The sequence below is a fragment of the Procambarus clarkii genome, chromosome 92 (genome assembly GCF_040958095.1).
Source record: "Procambarus clarkii isolate CNS0578487 chromosome 92, FALCON_Pclarkii_2.0, whole genome shotgun sequence".
Classification (NCBI taxonomy): Eukaryota; Metazoa; Arthropoda; class Malacostraca; order Decapoda; family Cambaridae; genus Procambarus; species Procambarus clarkii.
In genome coordinates this window covers 6487430-6506534 of record NC_091241.1, presented here as the reverse complement: position 1 = coordinate 6506534, position 19105 = coordinate 6487430, and the positions used below count along the sequence as shown (strand labels likewise).

The window sequence follows — 19105 nt, the reverse complement described above, 5'->3', positions numbered from 1 at the left end:
TACATTTGTGTACAGTACAATACACTGAAATGTGTTGCCCATGTACTCACACTTTCTCCACTTTCTCATTTTCCCTCATTATCAATGTGCTTAAACATTTTTCCTCACTTTTCTCATGTTTCTAAAGTTTCAGTTCCCCGTTATATTTATTTTTTGTTTACTGTATTTCTGTATTTTACAAAAGTTGTCTGATGTTTACTACTTTAAATTCTTATTATTTATGTCTTCATGTCAGGGGGGGGTTTATGTTTGGGGATGAAGTAGAGTACTGTACTAACATTGCCTAATCTTCTCTCACACACACACGCACACAATCAACAGCTTTCCAAGCAGTACATAGTTTCATGGCATTAACTTCTTGTCTCATATTATTTCTTTCTGTCCACATTCTTTGTGTGATTCTAAAAAGGCATAGCTCCTAGACATTCTTGGGAATTTTGATTTAAATTCTTTGTTCCTTTAGTTCCTAATCTTAATATTACCTCTGCTTCTAAAACCTTCACTTTGCCTTTTTTTTTTTTTTTTTTTTCTCAGAGCTCTTTTCTCCCATGTTCTTCATATAATTACCAAAAGCAACCATTTCATCTGCCAAACATTACTTGGGACTACATAGTAAGCAGAGGTTTGCTTTCTTTCTAATGCACCATATTTAATTTTATGTCATTGTGACGCTACGATGTCCTTGCATTCTATTCACTTGACTTCGTATCTTGTACCTAATACGTTGTTGAGCTTCATGAGTAGGCAGTTGCCTTGATAAACATTCAGTAATGTCATTCACCTGTGTTTCACTCAGTTTCTTCAACTTTCTTATAAAAAAGTAGTTTGCAGAAGCTTTATCAACACATTTTCCTTTCCAATCAATATTTTGGCTAATATTGTATTCTATTGTATACTATTTTTTATCGTCAGTTAATTCATGTTTATTATGGTAGCATTTCATTCAGATAGGTTTGGCATTTTTTTATTTTTTGTTGTAATGCCCACTGTTCTTTTCTTTGCATATATTTACACTGAAATGTTGTGTACTAGCCTGTGAAACTTCCTCAGATTCTCGGTAATTTTTCGAATCTCTGTCTCTCATTCCTCAATATTTTATAACTGCTTCTATCCTTAAATTTTCTTGATTTCCTCTGACATCCTCCATTTCATGTACAGGTACCCGCTAAGGCAGGTGTGGTATATTTTCTTGATGTATATACTATAGTGGTAGCAACTGGCAACTGCTTCACTTCTGTTAGAGCCAGTGGAACATTTACAGTTCTTAAGGAAATGTTTTAAGCATTTCTCTTGAATTTTTGCAATGGGAAATGTATAAAGCTTGTAGGTAAGTGGAAATATATGAGAAATATTTTACAGATGTCACCCTGCTTTATATGTGGGAGAAAGCTCTCAGTAGATATCATGTGTGTGCGCTCTTCCCAAATAATAACAAAGTCAACATGATGAGCTGTGTTGCAGCTTTGAGAATTACTTAGTCTTTCTGTGCTAGAACACTTGGTTGCTTCCTAAGGTAAGGATACTGTGTGTGTGTAGGAGAGGATTATACGCAATCTGGCAGAACAACATTGTGGCACCTTTATATACGTTGCTATATATACGTTGTACATACCACACGTTTGCCCGTTTCCTTCAGTCACATTCTGGCACCTGACAGCCAGGTGGACAGCACTTCGGATTCGCAGTCCTAAGGTTCTGGGTTCGATCCCCGGTAGAGGCCGAAACAAATGGGCAGAGTTTCTTTCACCCTGATGCCCCTGTTACCTAGCAGTAAATAGGTACCTGGGAGTTAGGCAGCTGCTACGGGCTGCTTCCTGGGGTTGTATAACAAAAAGGAGGCCTAATCGAGGACCGGGCCGTGGGAATGCTAAGCCCCGAAATCATCTCAAGATAACCTCAAGATGACCACCTACCTATAGTGACCCTGCAGGTACAGCTTGAATAGTTCCTTGTTGTGATAGTGACGATGTCATCCTGCCTGAAGGCATGGTCCTCTCCTGTAGACATCATTGTAAGCCTTACATTCGGGAGCAACCAAATGAATCTGCTCAGAAAGGTGAGTTTCATGTGCACTCAAAGCTTTATTTTTCTCTTCAAGATACTGGATACCAGAAAGTTTTGGAAAAAGTCACATTGTTCCATCCTGCTTTAAATGCAGGGGTAACAAGATGATTTGAGTAGAATATATAGATACCTCTGTGCTTCCATGCTATAATGTTACTTTACAACATTTCACATTCTACCCTAAAGCTGGCCTGCTGACCTTTTTGGACTGACCCAACAAGACTTGCGAGATGGGTAGGCACCAGCATGTTGTACTGAATGAATGATTGGCAAGAATGTGCTGGTGTTTGTCACTGAGGTTGATCTCCTGCCTGTTTCCTTCTTGTTTAGTAGTAATGCTGTTAGTTGACACTCTAGTAGATTCAAACTTATTTACTGTAAAAAAGAGACTTACGATAATTGCATATTTGGAAAGGTACCCATTAGTTTGAAATTTTTTGTTTTGTTGCAAATGCAATTGCATTGATTAAGTTACTTGATAAAGTAACTAGGAACATTTTATATAATAAAATAAGTTCCTATATATGCTAGGAACATTTTCTTAGCATAGTTTTATTTTAAATATTAGATGCCTCTTGTGTTGCCATTCATCAAGTAACTTCAAATATTTTTTTACTATAACATAATTAAATCATTATGAAAGATTCAATGTAATGTAGCCATATTAATAATTGGTATTTGTTTGCTACTGAAAAATTTCTACCCAGTAGATTTGTTTTTGAATAACTATATTTTTGTTTAATTGTTCAGTTACCGCAGAACGAACCAAAACAAAAGAAGATGTAATTGTAATATATAATTTCTTAGATTGTTTCGACCTTTCCTTATGCATAATTGGCTCTTCCTTGTGTTTTGATCGGGGTAACCTTTTGTAGAGTGACTTGTAAATAACACTGTTTACAGTCATCACACATGCATCCATGCTACACTTTTATCTTTCTTTTTCTTTATTTTGTACATGTTTACAGGTGTGTAGTGTTTTCAATTATTTGTTTGTCTTTTTTTTCAATGTTTTCCACTGTAGTTTTGCATTACATTCATCAGCTCAAAGTCTCATGTTTATACTTCAGTTATTTCATTATCTGTTGGCCAGCTGAATTTATAAACCTAATTTATCTTAACTTGCACAATTGCTGTTGAAATTATTATTGTGAATAATAGTTAGAAAGCGCTGAACATTATTGGTGTAATAATTTCCAGTAAACAAGGGCCCAAGTTAGAGAAAGTAATAATGGCTTCACACAACTCTTGCTCCATCTCTTTTCAGTAAATCTTTATATGTATGAAAACTTGCAATGTACAGAAGTAGTTGTATGAATGTTAAAGTCTTGCTATTGCTAGAGCATGATGAGCCCATGGGCCTTGTATATTTATATTGTAGAGAGCACACTACTCTTGAAATTAATAGTTTCATTGCTAATCACAGTTGCTCTGCTTTTTTTATATTGGCTTTTTATTGGGGCTGAAACTCTGTGCTTGCACCTCAGTGTTGACAACGTTAAGTGTAGGGACCGTGGTCCTGAGGCCTGTGGCTTGCCAGGCATAAGCAGTGTTTACAGTTTGTTATTGACTAATCTTATGTGTACAAAAATGCAACAAATTCTTTTCAATATTGATTGACATTGGTTCACGAATAATTTATCATCCACTTTGTCTCCCGCATTCAAATACTGAAACTTGTATTTCATTTCTTGTGGTTGTCCATCTGACTATTGCTAAAACTTTGCATTTTCTGCCAAGTCCTGTTTAAATTATTCCTATTTTGGTGATGATAAATACCTGTTCTTGTATCACATATGCATGCATGGATGGTACAGAAATACTTTCAATGGCAACATTTATAGTTTACTTGCATGTGATATGGAGGAGATGATGCAATATCCTCCCTCTATTGAGGTAGGCATTAACAGTCGTTTCAGGAATGGCCCCCCTTCGATAGCTTCCTGAGCTAAGCACTAGTCCAGTCAAGCCTTAGGGAGATGCACCAGGCCTCTGAAACCCACCCTTGTCTGCTAGGACCTGAATCTGGCTTTCTCTTCGTGGTTACAGGACCTCTGGGGTGAGAGATCATCTAAAAACTGAGAAAAAATAAACCAGAAAGTTGGAGTGCAGGAAAAAAGGCAACTGGGAGGAAATTAGACATAGATAACAAGGCAAACAGTGTTTGCTCTGGAGTAAGCACCCTGATCATGATTCACCTGATCTCCACCAGGTAGCAGCCCAGGTCATTTTAGGCTCCAGCCAGCCTTTTCCCTTCACTCACTTGAAAGGGTATGGAACCTCCGACAGGGCTCATTCTCTGCTTCACTCCTAAGCTATGATGTTAGCTATCTCTGGAACACTAGTTCAAGATTGTGTTTTCATGTCATCCCCATTGTGTGTACTGTATCCCTAATTTCCTATTACGCTCTGACTGTGGGCCAGGTTTTCCTTCTTTGGGAGTTAGCTTACCCTGAGGAGTTCAAGTTCCTTGGCAAGTTGACTTCTCTTGAGGCGTTTTGCTTCCTGGTATCACACAGGGATTTGTTCTCAACTATAAAGCCTGTTGATGTAGTCTAGTAGGTAATTTTGTGATTGCACCTGGCCTTGCTCCTTATGTGTATTAGGGTTTTGCACCTTTACTGAGTGTGTACTGGGTAGCACATGGAAGTGTTTTTGTCTGTGACTGTGTATTCCTTACCCAGCCAGGTGTTTGTGTGGAAGTTTTGGATTTGTTCGACTGAGGCACTTCCTTCACACCTGGTAGATGACTGTTAGACTGTGTGACATTCTGGGCAGGTGGTTAACCCCCCCCCCACCCCTTTTTTTTTCTCCTGAATTGCATTGTGTACTCACCTAATTGTGCTTGCGGGGGTTGAGCTCTGGCTCTTTGGTCCCACCTCTCAATCGTCAGTCAACAGGTTGAGAGGCGGGACCAAAGAGCCAGAGCTCAACCCCCGCAACCACAATTAGGTGAGTACACAATGCAATTCAGGAGAGAGAGAAAAAATGTGTGTAAATGTTCTTGAGCAGTGTGCCCAGGTGTTTCCAGGTGGTGTTTATTTATGTATCCGATTTGTGCACCTCATTGTTTAAGAACTGTCCGTCTCCTTGCTGCTCAGCTTATGTTTGGTGCTGGGGCTTGTTTTGGCATGTCCCCCCCTTGGTGTTAATCTTTGACTATACCTTGGGTGGTATTCCTCAATCTCGTGCTAGTGTTGCATTTCGGTGTTTGGCTGGCTGCCCGTGTCCCCTCTGCCTATTTTCTGTCTTGTTCCTATTTTCTGACATGCTGACCTATATTGAGGCACCATTGAGATAGCTCTGGAAGCTACTGAGTGGCCCTTACAGAAATCAAACATTGAGTGTAATGAAATGCCTTTTTCTAGTGGAGTCCTCGGTAACTCTACATGCCTACCTAGTTTCCTTCTTATCTGTGAGTGGAAAGCTTTGTTTTAGGCAGCAGGCAGCATAGCTGGAGCTGCGGGTGACCTTAGCTGCCACCTGGTGGTGGTCAAATGCTTTCCATTTGGGGGTATTTACCCTACAGCAACAATACTTTACCTCCTTACCTCTATGTAATGAATTTTACTTAAAAGGTTGTTACACTTGTGCTTTCTGGCAGTTTTTTTCTATTTTGGGTAGATTTCCGATACGAACACTGGTCATCTGGTTTAGTGCGTGTTGGGTTCTTGACGTGGCTTGTGGTAGAGAAGGGTGGGTGGTGGAGGCCTAGTGCAGCTTCCTGGGGTTTGGCTGTATCATTACTTATCTCACGGAGCTACTGAGGACCCCACCAGAAAAGTGCATTTCATTACATTGTGCTTGACTATTAAATTTTTTAATGTAGTTTCGTGATCCCTATTTATTTTTTTATCACACGGCTTTTTATATAATTTGATAGCAAGTTTTGTAATACCTAAGAGCTTTTAAGCTAAAAGTATAAGATTATAATTTTTGTTAGGAAAGTAAAGTTTGTATTTTTATTAAATATTTTATTTTTTTTGTACCACCTGTCACATAGCAGCCAAGGGGCATTAAATGTTTCTTATCCATCACTTGTTTTGTGAGTGTGTGTGTGTGTGTGTGTGTGTGTGTGCATATGGTTACTATTTTTGTGTTTGTGCCTGCAAGATCAAGCTATTAGCTGTTGGACCCCAGCTTGATACCCATCACTAGTCCAATGTACACACTTCTGGTCTAATTTTCTCTTTTCATATCTGATACATATATTTCTTGCACACACACAGACACATACACAGCCTTACTAAGTGAGTACAGTGATATGATCGCCACTTGCAAAATAATAACAGGAATCGACCAAATTGACAGAGGCATTCCTGAACAAGAGGACATAAATTCAAACTAAGGAAACAAAGGTGCCAATTTTTTTTTTTTTTAACAGAGAAGTAGATGGTTGGAACAAGCTAACGGAGGTGGTGGTGGAGGCCAAAACCGTCAGTAGTTTCAAAGCGTTATATGACAGTACCGGGAAGACGGGACACCACGAGCATAGCTCTCGTCCTGTAACTATACTTAGGTAATTACACACACTTACAGAAAGAATGAAGAACTATATTTATAAAAAGTGGTTGCAAATGATGCTAAGCTAGCGAAGACAAGAAACAAGCAATTGTCATGCCCTCAAGATTACGGGAACAAACTGTGTATGGAGCAACACTTGGCAAATGGAATTCAATGTGAATAAATTCTATGTTATGGAGTGTGGAATAGGAGAAAATAGGCCACACTTAACGTACAAATTATGTGAAAAAGCATTAAAGAACTCTGGTAAAGAAAGAGATATAGGGATTGTTTTAGATAGTAGATTGTCGCAGAGGACTACATGAAGGACATTGTGTGAAGAGCACAACGCCTTTCAACTTCACAGTCGCTTTTAAATATATGGATAGAAAAATATTAAAGAAATGGTTCACAATCTGTGTGAGACCATAGTTGGTGTATGCAGTGGTGGTATGGTGCCCATATCTCGAGTAGCACATCAGTAAACTGTAAAAGGTGTGACGACATTCGATTCACCTGGGCTCTAGGAGAGACTAACCGCGGCCCCCACGCATGTGAGGGTCGAAGCTGTATCAATTGGGCTATTGAGTAGTTTTAATAAGGAAAAATTCCAGAAGCACCATCCTGTTGCTTGTGGAATTTTCAACTTTTTCAACAAGAACAAGAGGACATAGGTTCAAGCTAAGGAAACTAACCTGCTGAAAAACATTATAATGTTCACTTTTTCAAACAGTGTGGTAGACAGTTGGGGTAAGTTAAGTGAGAAGGTGGTGGGGTCAAAGCCATCAGTAGTTTCAAAGCATTATGATATGGTAGAGTAATGGAAACACAGGACACCACTAGCATAGCGCCAACCCTTCCTCCGAATAAGCAGTACTTTTTAATACTAAATGTAATAAGTATATTCCTGATTGTCTACATAGTACATAATTACACTTATTGTGCTGTTACATTTACCTCCCCATATATTATCCTCATTTTCTGTCAATACACTCAAATTTTTAGTTAAGTTTTCATGTTCAATTCTATATACTCAAGTTTTAAATATAAAGAATTTCTTTTTCAGTTTTAGCAATAGAGATTTCATACAAAATTTTAAAATATCCCGAGTTAGTTTATAATATTTTGAAAGACTTAAGTTTTGTTTTATTAGTTTTATAAAATTGTAATATCAATATAGTTATAGGTTAAGTATTAATTGTAATTAAGAAGCAATAAATGCTATTTACATGCTTGTCCTCCTACACTCCCAAATGTTAGGTTAGGTCATGGTTTTCTATACAGCTTTTCAGGTAAACTCTAATGTTCACAGTATTTTGGTGCAATGCTGGCAGTTAAGTGTACAGTATTTATGTACTATGCCGATAGTCAGGATTGTATTTATTACATTTAGTATTAAAACGTACTGTCTATTCGCAAGATGGGCTGTGTAGCTCTCATACTATCACTACACTTAAGTAATTCTAATTGTGAAAAAGGAGGTTTTCAAAGAACCAGACAACACCAATTCCAGAAAACATCATGGTGTCTTGAAACGAAGTGGAAAAATTACTCGAGGGGCTAGGAACAAATATAGCAGTTGTATCAGGTGGAGTTTCACATTGGGTTTTGAAATAATGTGCACTCGAGCTTAGCATTCCACTTCATTTGATATTTCAAATATCTTTGTGTACAAGAATCTTAGCAGCTTCTGAATATTTAAAAAGGCAAATGGTTCCAATCTACAAAACTTGCACACTGTATTCTGTGTCTGAAGGACTTGTCACCCATTCAATGACCCTGGGATGCTTGGTGAATGCTGACCACAAAACTAAAACTCAAAATCGCAGGGTCTGTGAAAACACCGACTGACGGGGAAGGAAGGTGCCCCAGTGCTAAACCCCAAAAGCCCAAAAGGATCCCAGCGATTCAAGACCCGAAGAATGGTAAATGGGGCTTAAACCCGACGGCTTTGGTAGTGGTGAAATGGGTAAAATTGGAAGAATTGATACAACACCCGAGGCCAAAACCCTGCCTAGTGGAAACATCACTCAAGTGAAATTTAAGTTTCCTCTCAACTGCTCGACCAAGTCACCTAAGGCTGATTCAACACTAGATGGCGACAGTGCTGCAGGCAGAGCAGAGCTGCTAGGGGCAAAGAAAGGGAAGCTGACTTCGAATGACAAACCAGGTCGAACCACATCTTAACTTTGGATGGAACTAACTGGAACTTCCACACGTTTCCCAGGATCCCAGAACCTGGCAAGCAGGGAAAGGACTAGATTTAGTACCTAGATACACTCTGTGTTCATTATACTTCATTATATAACCTGTACAGTATTCATTATAAATCTTTATTTAATTAATTTATACTCCTCTTTCCCATTATACTTTATATTCCCTATGCTCATTGTACTCCTCTACTAGTTGTACTCTTCACTCATTATATTCTCTGTAATCACTATATACTTTGTACATATTAACTCATTATTCTGTATATTGTTCATTGTATTAAGATTGTACTCCTAGTACTCATTCTTCTCCCAAAATTTATTAGTCTGAAGCTCATTATAATTCATATACTTATTATACTACATTATACTTATAGAGCCCATTGTGCTTCTTGAATTTTTACTTTTTTTTTTTTCTCACTTTACTCAAATAATTATTCAACTCGTTATACTCATATTAAATTCCTATCATTTATTATTCTTCTCTGCTTATTATACTCTGCTCATTATATTCATTAAACTTATTAGACATTGTAATGCTCTCAGCACTCATTATAGTCCTTTATCTCGGCATGCTCCTCGAATTCAAACTTCGTAATCGTACAGTGCTGTAACACTATCTGTTGACTACCTGTTGACGATTTTAGGTATCAGTGTCCCTGTTGCCCGGTCTCTTGAGTGCGGGCCACGGGTTCGGTTGCTAAAATGGTTGCTGGTTTGATCAACCAGGCAGGTCTATGTTGCTGCTCGCAGCCTGACATACAAGTCGCAGAATTTTGGTCATTTGATAGTGGTAGTTTCAATGTATACAAAATAGCCATTATTCCCTTCAAACTTTGTATGGACCTCTTCTTCAGTCGACTGAGGGAAGACGCCTTGAAGGTGCTTAAAGGTCGCCGCCTCCTTATCAAGAGCTGTGACAGTGTGCTCGGCTCTAGATAAGGAGTTGGCAACCTTCAAGATGCATTTCCTAAGCTGTCTTAGCCAAAGGTCAAAGTGAAGTTTGAGAAGAGTAATAACCATTTTCTATATCTTGAACTCATAAACAGTGTGAAAATAACACTACCCTGGGACAAAAGTTTTGACATAGTGTAATCAGTATACTGAAGTTCCTCATTATACTCCCTGAATTTGCTATATTACCTAAACTACTTATACTCACTCTGCTCATTTTACTTCTTTCAGCTCCTTCTCGCAGAACTCATTATAACCCACCTCATTATAATCATTGTACTTAAAACAGCACCTTGTTTTCTACCACTCTCTCCACATTTATCACTACCACCACCTTTTCCTCCACCACAACCACCATCTTAACTGCTAACTCCACCATGACAGACTGGCATGAGGCATTAAAACATAGAACTGTGCCACTGACAAGTATTTAGTGCAAAGTGCTGGAGAGAGCAATCATGTTGAGAATTACAACTTAGTATAAAAATGAATGTCGAGTGAAAAAGCTACAGAGGTATTTATTAAATGTTGACAAAGATGTATGGCATGGCAGGAGAGTGATAGGAAGAGTAACCAAAGAATGCACAATTGGCCATTTAGGATACATAGCCTTCCCGGTTTGGTGCCTTCTTTTGATAATTACCTTACCTTACCTTGGCTAGTTAGGAACAGGATGGGGTTCGTGGTTGTTTAATTTACCGTACTCTCTGAATTATGACATGGTGATGCAAATTACTGGTATTGAACAGTAAGTACAATACAGAAATTCAATTACATTCATAGCACAACAATGAGATTATATCTTTGAAGCTAGTATTCAGCGAAAACAGATAATACAAAGTGAGGCTGTCAGCATATTCATTTTGATGCTCCCAAATATTCTGTTTCATTGCTTACAAGCCACTATCAGGTAAATAAGAAGACTAGTTATTCAGTTGAAGTCCAGTTTGCTGCTTGGCTATTACCCCAAACAGCAACCAGTTTTCAGTACCAACACTGTAAACATAGTTGTTGTGTGTGTATACAATGTTTCACGTGTTTGAGATTTGCCGACTGGTTTGGCATACTGTAGTTATCTTCGCTGTGGTATGTGCTCTAGGGTGAAGGTCCTAGCAACGGCTTGATGGGGTTCTGGGAGTTGTTCTACTCCCCTTGTGGCTGCTTGACTTGTGAGAGCTTTGTTCAACGGCTGTTGCTTGGGCGGCCCGCAGGCCCACATGTCCACCACAGCTTGGTTGGTCCGGCACTTCTTGAAGAAAACTATCTAGTTCAGGAAATCTGTGACTTCATGTTTGTCACCAGCTCTCTTGGTGTGTTCACCTGTACAAATCATCCTAGGACTAAGCCTATGAGTTTACTTCCATGGCTAAGAATACTCAATTTGGCATTACATTCTTCCAATTTTGTATCCCATTCTATTGAGGGTTGATCTAAATGCCTCATCCCTGGATTGAGCCTTCATTTACTTCGAGTAGGGTATAACACCACTGCACCTGTGTACTCGCCTAGTTGTGCTTGCGGGGGGGCTGAGCTTCAGCTCTTTGGTCCCGCTTCTCGACTGTCAATCAACTGATGTACAGGTTCCCGAGTCTATTGGGTTCTTATCATATCTACATTTGAAACTGTGGAGTCAGCCTCCACCACATCACTGTCTTGTCACTGAAAAAATTCTTGCTAATATCTCTGTACTCATCTGGGTACTCAGGTATTTGAGTACTGTGTATTTTGGGTTTTGAGTTTGCCTTGGGATTGTTTTAAGGATGGAGGTCAAGCAACCTGTTTTGCTTGCTTGAAAAGAAAGCAACATTGTTTTTCACACAATGTATCTTGTTCCTTTGAAGCCTACTCTCTTGGGGTTCTCATTTTAATGTGCTTTCTCTTGATTTGGTTATGGCTTTGTGTATAGTTGCTTTGGCAGTATACATACATACTTGTATATTAATGATTGTAACCTGCTTTCCCATGGGTGTTTGCCTTTCTGACTTACCGCAGGATCGAGGTTTCATTTCATTTGGTTAGGTTACGTAGTTGTGTATGCCTTAAGGTGAAGTGGCTGAACCTTGGCTGCCACGTTAAGCCTGGCCTCAGGCCGGGCTCAGGGAGTACACAAACACCCTAGACCCTATCCAGGTATGCTCCAGGATCAGCAAGGTGTAGCTCTTATAATTACACAAAGTACAGTACATATATTATAGTCTTCATTTTTATATTTTAATATACATTTCAGTGCTAAAATTATACTTAGAGTATTGTACTGTATACAGTATAATCATTATTCTGTGCACAAATGTAATATGTTTATAAAGATCTTCTCAAGCACCCAGGGTCTGCCTCCCATTGATCATGTAATGGATGGGACACAAGAAATACTGTAGCTCGAGACATAGGTTTGGTCATGATATGGGCACAGTATCGCCTCTATGTTTAAACAAAAATCTTGTATTGAAATGGTTGAAATTAAAACAACGGTTGACTACATCCGACGTCTTATTGGTATTGCTATGGCATGTCAACATAAGAGGCTTTGTTGCTCTGAATGCGTGTCATTATAGTGAGAGCTATTAAATGGACTAAGATGCTTTCTGATTTTCTTGGAATTAATTTTTAAGAGGGCTTTGTTCTACCAGGACCACACTGCATTAAAGCTGCTGCATCGTGGTTCCTTGGGAGGAACCACGATGCAGGAATATAGATCAGATTAATGTAAAACCACTTTGTGAAGCCATGCAATCAAATTATGCTGAAAAGTGGCAAGACTCTTAGTGTGCCATAGAATAGCTTGGGTTATCACTACTACTCCCGTATCTTATTATTAAACTAGCCCTCACTCTGCCCAGATAAGTTGTGTGTTGCTCAATTATTTATTACACACTCAGAACTTTAATCCTAAAAAAAAAAACATCTTTGTCATATTGCAAAGGGCAGTAGAGTTTTCAGAAGTATTAATATACAGTACATAATGTTGCTGGATATATGGAAAGATTAGAATGTTGTGGAGATAAAACAATTGTTTGTAGCAATAATATATTAGTTTTAAACAGGTCTAAGAATGTCAGTAAATTGCCTTCAAAAACAGTATTGCGGTTATTTATGTATAAAAGAAAAGATGTTGCATCATATTGTAGACATAAAATTAATTTAAAATAACAACTGTAATATTGTACAAGTTTAATTTAAGATGTTATGCTGTATTATTTTGTGCATGTAAATTCAGAGTTAAATCATTGATGCACATATAGAAACCACAGAATTTAAAATCGGATTTTGATTTTAACACAAAAGTTACTATCATTGTTCCATTCCATGTCAAAATAATTTGGTATTCAGTAAATACAACTTCTAACATACAGTAGGAAAATGCTCTGTTGTATCCATTTGTGCTGAGGAACTTGCGAGGATCCCTCGTGAGCTTTATATTCGCTCTTTTTGGGTCGTCAATTAAGTGCAGTGATAATTTAATTATATGAAATTTATAATTTGTTTTGCATTTATTCATGGAATAGAACTAAGAGAGTATGCTTGCTAGGCCTGCAAATCAATGTTTGGGGCCCTGATTGTGTCATTCAGAATAGAAACGTTTTTGGTCTTAGATATTGAGTATTATTTGTTACGGCTTTATTGAATAGTGTGATGCAGTGATAAATATCTTTTTCCAGATTACAAAGAGAACAAGAAAGAGCAAAGAAACAAGAGGAGCTGCGGCGAGAAAAAGAGGTCCGTGTAAATTTGTAATGTTCTGTGTATTTAAATTTGTATAAAAAGTTGTACATAAAAAATGTGATAATATAATATTGCTGGAAGGCACGTGCTCTGTTGTGAAATTAATTTAATGTTCTGTGGCTAATTGTAAAATATAGCTGTTGTGTGTTTAAATAGTACAGTACTGTAGTGTGAAGATGTATTAATATTACTAAAGAAACAACAATTCTATGATGCATTTCTCATTACGTCGTGCTATTCTTCACTTTTCCAAACCAAGGGGTACAAAGAGTCTTCCTTTTTCTGGGGTTTCAGTTGCTAGGGGGAGTCAAACGAAGACAAGACACTGCACGCAGAGAGCAGCATCCGAGGGGGTCGTATTGTCCGTTGATTCCCCCTCGTACATGTTCACACTAACACGTCTCATTTATCCGTCTTCTTACCTGCCTACCTACTCGCCCAGACCTTCCACAAAACCACCCTCCTATTAAAATTGTCCAACTCTTCCAACCTACCCAACTAGCCATCTACTCGCCCACCTGTCCACGTGCTTACCTACCCATCCATCTTCCTATCTACTTATCTGCTCAAACCAACCCACTTACCAACCTACACACACACACGCACACCTACTTGCCTCCCACCTACTTATCTGCCCTCCCATCCACCTGCTGACATGTGTAATCACCTATCTACCTACCAATCCATCTACCAATCCATCTACCAACCTACCCACCTGTTAACCCATCCACCTGCTTGCTTACTCACCACCCACCTACCTGCTTACTCTCCAATCCATCTACCTATATGTGCACCCACTTACTGTAAAGGACCCTACTGTCAGACTGTGCATCTTGTGTTGGGTTTCCTTGTCATAACAGCTACAGGCTTGCCAAGTTCTCTTACTTAATCATTGCGTGTTTCACTAAGAGATGTGCATGAGATGACATATTGATTAGAAAGTAATGGGTTAATCAGCTTTGACCACAAATTAATGGGCTTGTATTTTATTTTTTATTTTTTAATAGGATCTTCGGAAACAGAGAGAGGAGGAGAATCGTCAAAGACTTTATGAACAACTTAGAAAAGCCCAGGTTAGTAATGGTTATGTTAGTTGAACTGGACGTTATGACAGTTGGACTGGACATTGCTAGTTGGAATGAACATTGCTAGTTGAGCTGGACATTGTAATATACAGTGTTAGGTGGACTGGATGATATGTCAGTAGCTGCATGCAGTTAACCCAAAAATAATGAATGGTTATAGTTAACCGAAAAATAATGAATGGTTATAGTTAACCCAAAAATAATGAATGGTTATAGTTAACCCAAAAATAATGAATGGTTATAGTTAATCCAAAAATAATGAATGGTTAAAGTTAACCCAAAAATAATGAATGGGATGTGATTGGGTTGTATGGGAATATAACATAAAGACAGTATATAAATCACAAATAAGGAAACTGGCACAACCCAATGCTCTAGACGAAGAACTGGTAAACATGGCTGTGTATGGCAGGCATGTTCAGACATAGTGGAAGCATGTTGTAAGGCAGTCTGTGACATTTGCAACAAAAAAATTCACTTGAACTGTACAGAATCATCTTCATGCTATGCACAAAGACAGGGACAATACTGGATGTGTTGGGGACCAAATATGGGTAATCATTGATAAACTGTTGAGACATGCCTGAGGCAAATAGACTAGTCTTGACAGAGAAGTTGCCAGATATATATGCGGATTGTGAAAATATGACATTGGGCAGCAAACAAACCACAGGAACTGGTAGCTTAGAGAACCACAATAATAGTGCAGAAGTACAGTACTGAATGTCGAGGTGCACAATAATAACAGCAATACAAAGAAATCACGCTAACGTAATCAACTAAGGGGTAACCAGCGTTGCTCGGGTCTGTCTGTCTGACTTCTATCTGTCCTCTATCTATTTATCCATCTATTTATCTATAATCCATCTCTCTTATCTATCCATCTATTTCTCCATCTGTTTATCTATCTTATGACTGGGTTCTCACTGAGGACCTGCAATTGCTCCTGCACTTGCAATAGCCTACGTTGATTTACCCAAAGAGCTAACAGGAAGACACTGACATACCAGTGACCAAAATAACACTAGGTAATGATTTCTTCCACTATGATATTGCAATCTTGTGTTAGGGGTCGTCATCCAGCCCCAACGAAAGTTGGCTAGAGAACTTGGAACACTAGGGGATCATACACCAATATTTTGAGTTGGTTCAAGGCTGTGAAGCAGCTCTATGTTTGAGATGGTGTCAAGAATCTTGTCACCATCAGAATCAGAAGTGATATTGCCTTCCCCTTGTCTTACCCCCTCCCATACCCCACATCTTAGCCCCTATTCCTTTTCATAAGATATAATATTATGTGGGTACTCGGCAGTGCCCAAGAACCCTCCCCCTCCTCTTGTCCTCTCGCACTCCTCCCCCCCTCCCCTCGTCCTTGTGCACTCCCCCCCCCCTCCCCTCCCCTCGTCCTCACCCGTAGCCCTCCCCGACCCTCCCCTTAATCTTCTCACCTCCCCTCGCGATCTCCCCACACCCTCTTGCTCTTCTACATGTCCTCCCTCCCCCCTCGTGCCCTTCCCTTTGTCCTTCCTTCCTCATCAACAATCCCCCCCCATCCCCCCATATCCCCAATTAGCCCCCCCTCTTCCCCTCATAAAATATAATATTATGAAGAAATGAAACTAATTTGTTTTTAAGAAATAATTTTTAATGAAAAAAGTCTTTAGATATCTGAACGAATACTTCACACTCGACCAAAATTGAATTTGTGAGAACTGGGTAAGGGGGGGTGTGAATAATTAATAATATTTCTTAAATTTACAATAAATTTACAATCAAATCCTACGTATATTGTGAACCCTCAAATTTCTTGGGTTTGGAGAAACACAAAATTCGCACAATGTAAATTTGACTTTTTAACAGTAATAATAAAAACACACAAGATGTGGTGTTTGGGGGTGTGCCTGGCTGCACACCATTTTCCTTAATTTAATTTAGTGCTTTTGGCTCACTTCGTCACTCAGTACTCGTGCTTGCTGAACAACCTGCTTTGTCATTGCGATTCCTCACTTCTCTAGTACTTTACCCGATTTATATAAAGCATCTTAATAATGAGACCTCCTTAGCATTCTGCTCTTCATTACGAACTGTATTTGCACCCATAGAGTGGCAGGTGATGTTTTATTTAGAGGGGAAAAGTAGGTCTTTGGAAGATCATGTGAGTGCATCCATGTTTTTTTTTTTTTCAATGCAGTATTAACATTACTTCAATCTACACCATTTTGTTTTGCTCAAGGTTTTCTTGGAGTAGTCAACCCTTCATTTTCTTAAATGAAGGGTTGACTACTCCTGTAATGCTTTCATTCTTGAATTATGTGCATTGATATTTTTTAAATAGTGTCGTCCTATCCATATGGGAATACACAATAATTGGAACTTCTTAGTGTAGGCTTCTTGCTATGTTTATTTACAAAGGCTTGCAGGGGGTACCTACAATCTTGTTGTTTATAACAATATAATTTGCTATAACATCTTGCTCAACATTTTCTCAAAATATCTTAATCTGTTTGTCATGTCAAGTCATAATGCAATACTGTATGCTTTCAGGAAAGAGAACAAGAAAAGCAGAAACAAAAATTGCTGAAAGAGCAGGTAAGTCATAAATAGGATCTATCCTTTCTTCTGTGAATTTGTAGGATAATGTAGTGTATATATTTCCACCACCTTGAGTATTAGTCAACTCACTGTATGTGTTGTAGTAAAACTGCTCAAATTGTTTACATGTGGGGATGAAGTATTTTGAGATCTCTCCAAGGAAGTCAGTCTTATTGTTTTTGTTATTACAGAAAAATGTGCCTTGTTGAAATATTATTGTTTGTCTTGTTACATTTATAATTAATGTGGCTGATGACATTAATACTTTTCAAGTAGGAAAGATTGTTTGCAATATTTCTAAATCTGGATAAGATTGTGCCGAACTTTCTGTGGACATGTATGTAGCAGTTCATTCGTCCCGTGGTGTGATGTCCAGCAGGGACTCTAGTAGATAGTATTTTTGACTGTAATTACCTGGACTAGAAATATATCAAACAAACTTGCCTGTTTGTTGAGCATATGGTAAGTATATTGCCTCACTGGAGACTTCTCCGGTTGGTTCATATTTCTACTGCCTGAATATTAGCTGGAAGCACTTCCTGCTTATATCCCTTTAGTCTGGTTCTCTACAAAGCTTACTAGTTGTTTAACCTGCCACAGATATGGAATATCTTAATATATATTTCACTTTATTTTAGAAGTTTGTATGTAGAAGCTAAAAAGTAACGTCTAATGATTACCGACTTTTTCTTTGTTAAATTATTGGCAGTAAGTGTTTCCTTTGTGATATCTCGATCTAAGTCAATGTTTGAGTACCAAGTCTGACCATTTTTTTTTTTGTGATAATATTTTGGATTTGTGATGCTTGAACAATGATCTGTGATAGAGGGCCAGGCATTTTGTATTTTACCTTCAGTGCCTATGCACATTTGAGTCATTAGGATACATTTGTAAATGAACTCATTTAGGGTGAGATTTTTTGGCAAAGATATTCTCTGGTAAGAGCAGAAACAGTCTTACATGGCTAGCTATTGACACTATCGTAATATGTATTCAGGTGACGTTTGACAAAAGTCATATACCCTGATTGATCACTTTACAAAACACAGTCCTTAATCTCAAATCTGTAGATTGAATGCTGTAGGTTTTGGCACTTTTGTAGAGTAACACAAGAAGCTGTAGACAGACTAATGCCACAGATTACTCATCTTAAGACTGTAGACATTTTTTTGAGAATGTTTCACAAATTTCCATATTGACAGGAGCAGCCATCCACAGCTGTCTTAGCCACTCTACAGACACTCAGAGCAATGAAAACCTTGTCAATGTATGTCATCAATTGATCAGTCAGTGTGATTAGATCTTTGAGTCTTTACTCGAGAGAGAGAAAGAGAGAGATAGAGAGAGAGTCGGTGGAAAATATTGAGTCAATCTTTTAGGTATTCACATTTTTGTAATACAGTATACTGTATGAAAATACTGAGCTAACAATTTCTGCAAGACTTATAATTGTGTCATTTTTTTATATAAATTATGATATGCCTGCTTTTATCTATGTAAATTTTTCAGACATTGGTTTTATTTTACATCTTTATGATACACAGATACATATATATACATATATATGTAATATATATTATATATATATATATATATATATATATATATATATATATATATATATATATATATATATATATATATATATATATATATATATATATATATATATATATATATATATATATATATATATATATATTATATATTATATATATATATATAAAATTAAGTTTTCAAACATTTTAACTAGTCGATTGATAGATATGTTAATTTTAATAAACATAAGGCCTTTTTTATTCTGAATCACAACTAACTTAGTAACCCACCTAACTTAAATATGTCTATTATAGTTTATACCCAATTTGATGAATGATATGGGGGGCTATTCCTTATTTGCCAGGTAGAATTGTGCTGTTGTTGATAAATTGTTGGCAGCATCGAGTCATTTGCAGAAGGTACTGTATGTCCAGTAGT

The 19105-nt window shown here is 37.9% G+C and overlaps 1 protein-coding gene across 43 annotated transcripts in view; it reads left to right on the top strand.

The window, feature by feature from the left end:
* The window catches only part of tou (toutatis), a 435009-nt gene that overhangs the window by 368215 nt on the left and 47689 nt on the right, over window positions 1–19105 (top strand). For 31 of the 43 annotated variants that reach the window (XM_069319208.1, XM_069319211.1, XM_069319249.1 and 28 more), the window contains 4 exons: window positions 2251–2298; window positions 13388–13445; window positions 14459–14524; window positions 17081–17125. In XM_069319208.1, the coding sequence (XP_069175309.1) occupies window positions 2251–2298; window positions 13388–13445; window positions 14459–14524; window positions 17081–17125 (217 nt within the window). The remainder of the gene's footprint in view (window positions 1–2250; window positions 2299–13387; window positions 13446–14458; window positions 14525–17080; window positions 17126–19105) is intronic. The other 12 variants (XM_069319241.1, XM_069319236.1, XM_069319238.1 and 9 more) reach the window with 3 other exon arrangements.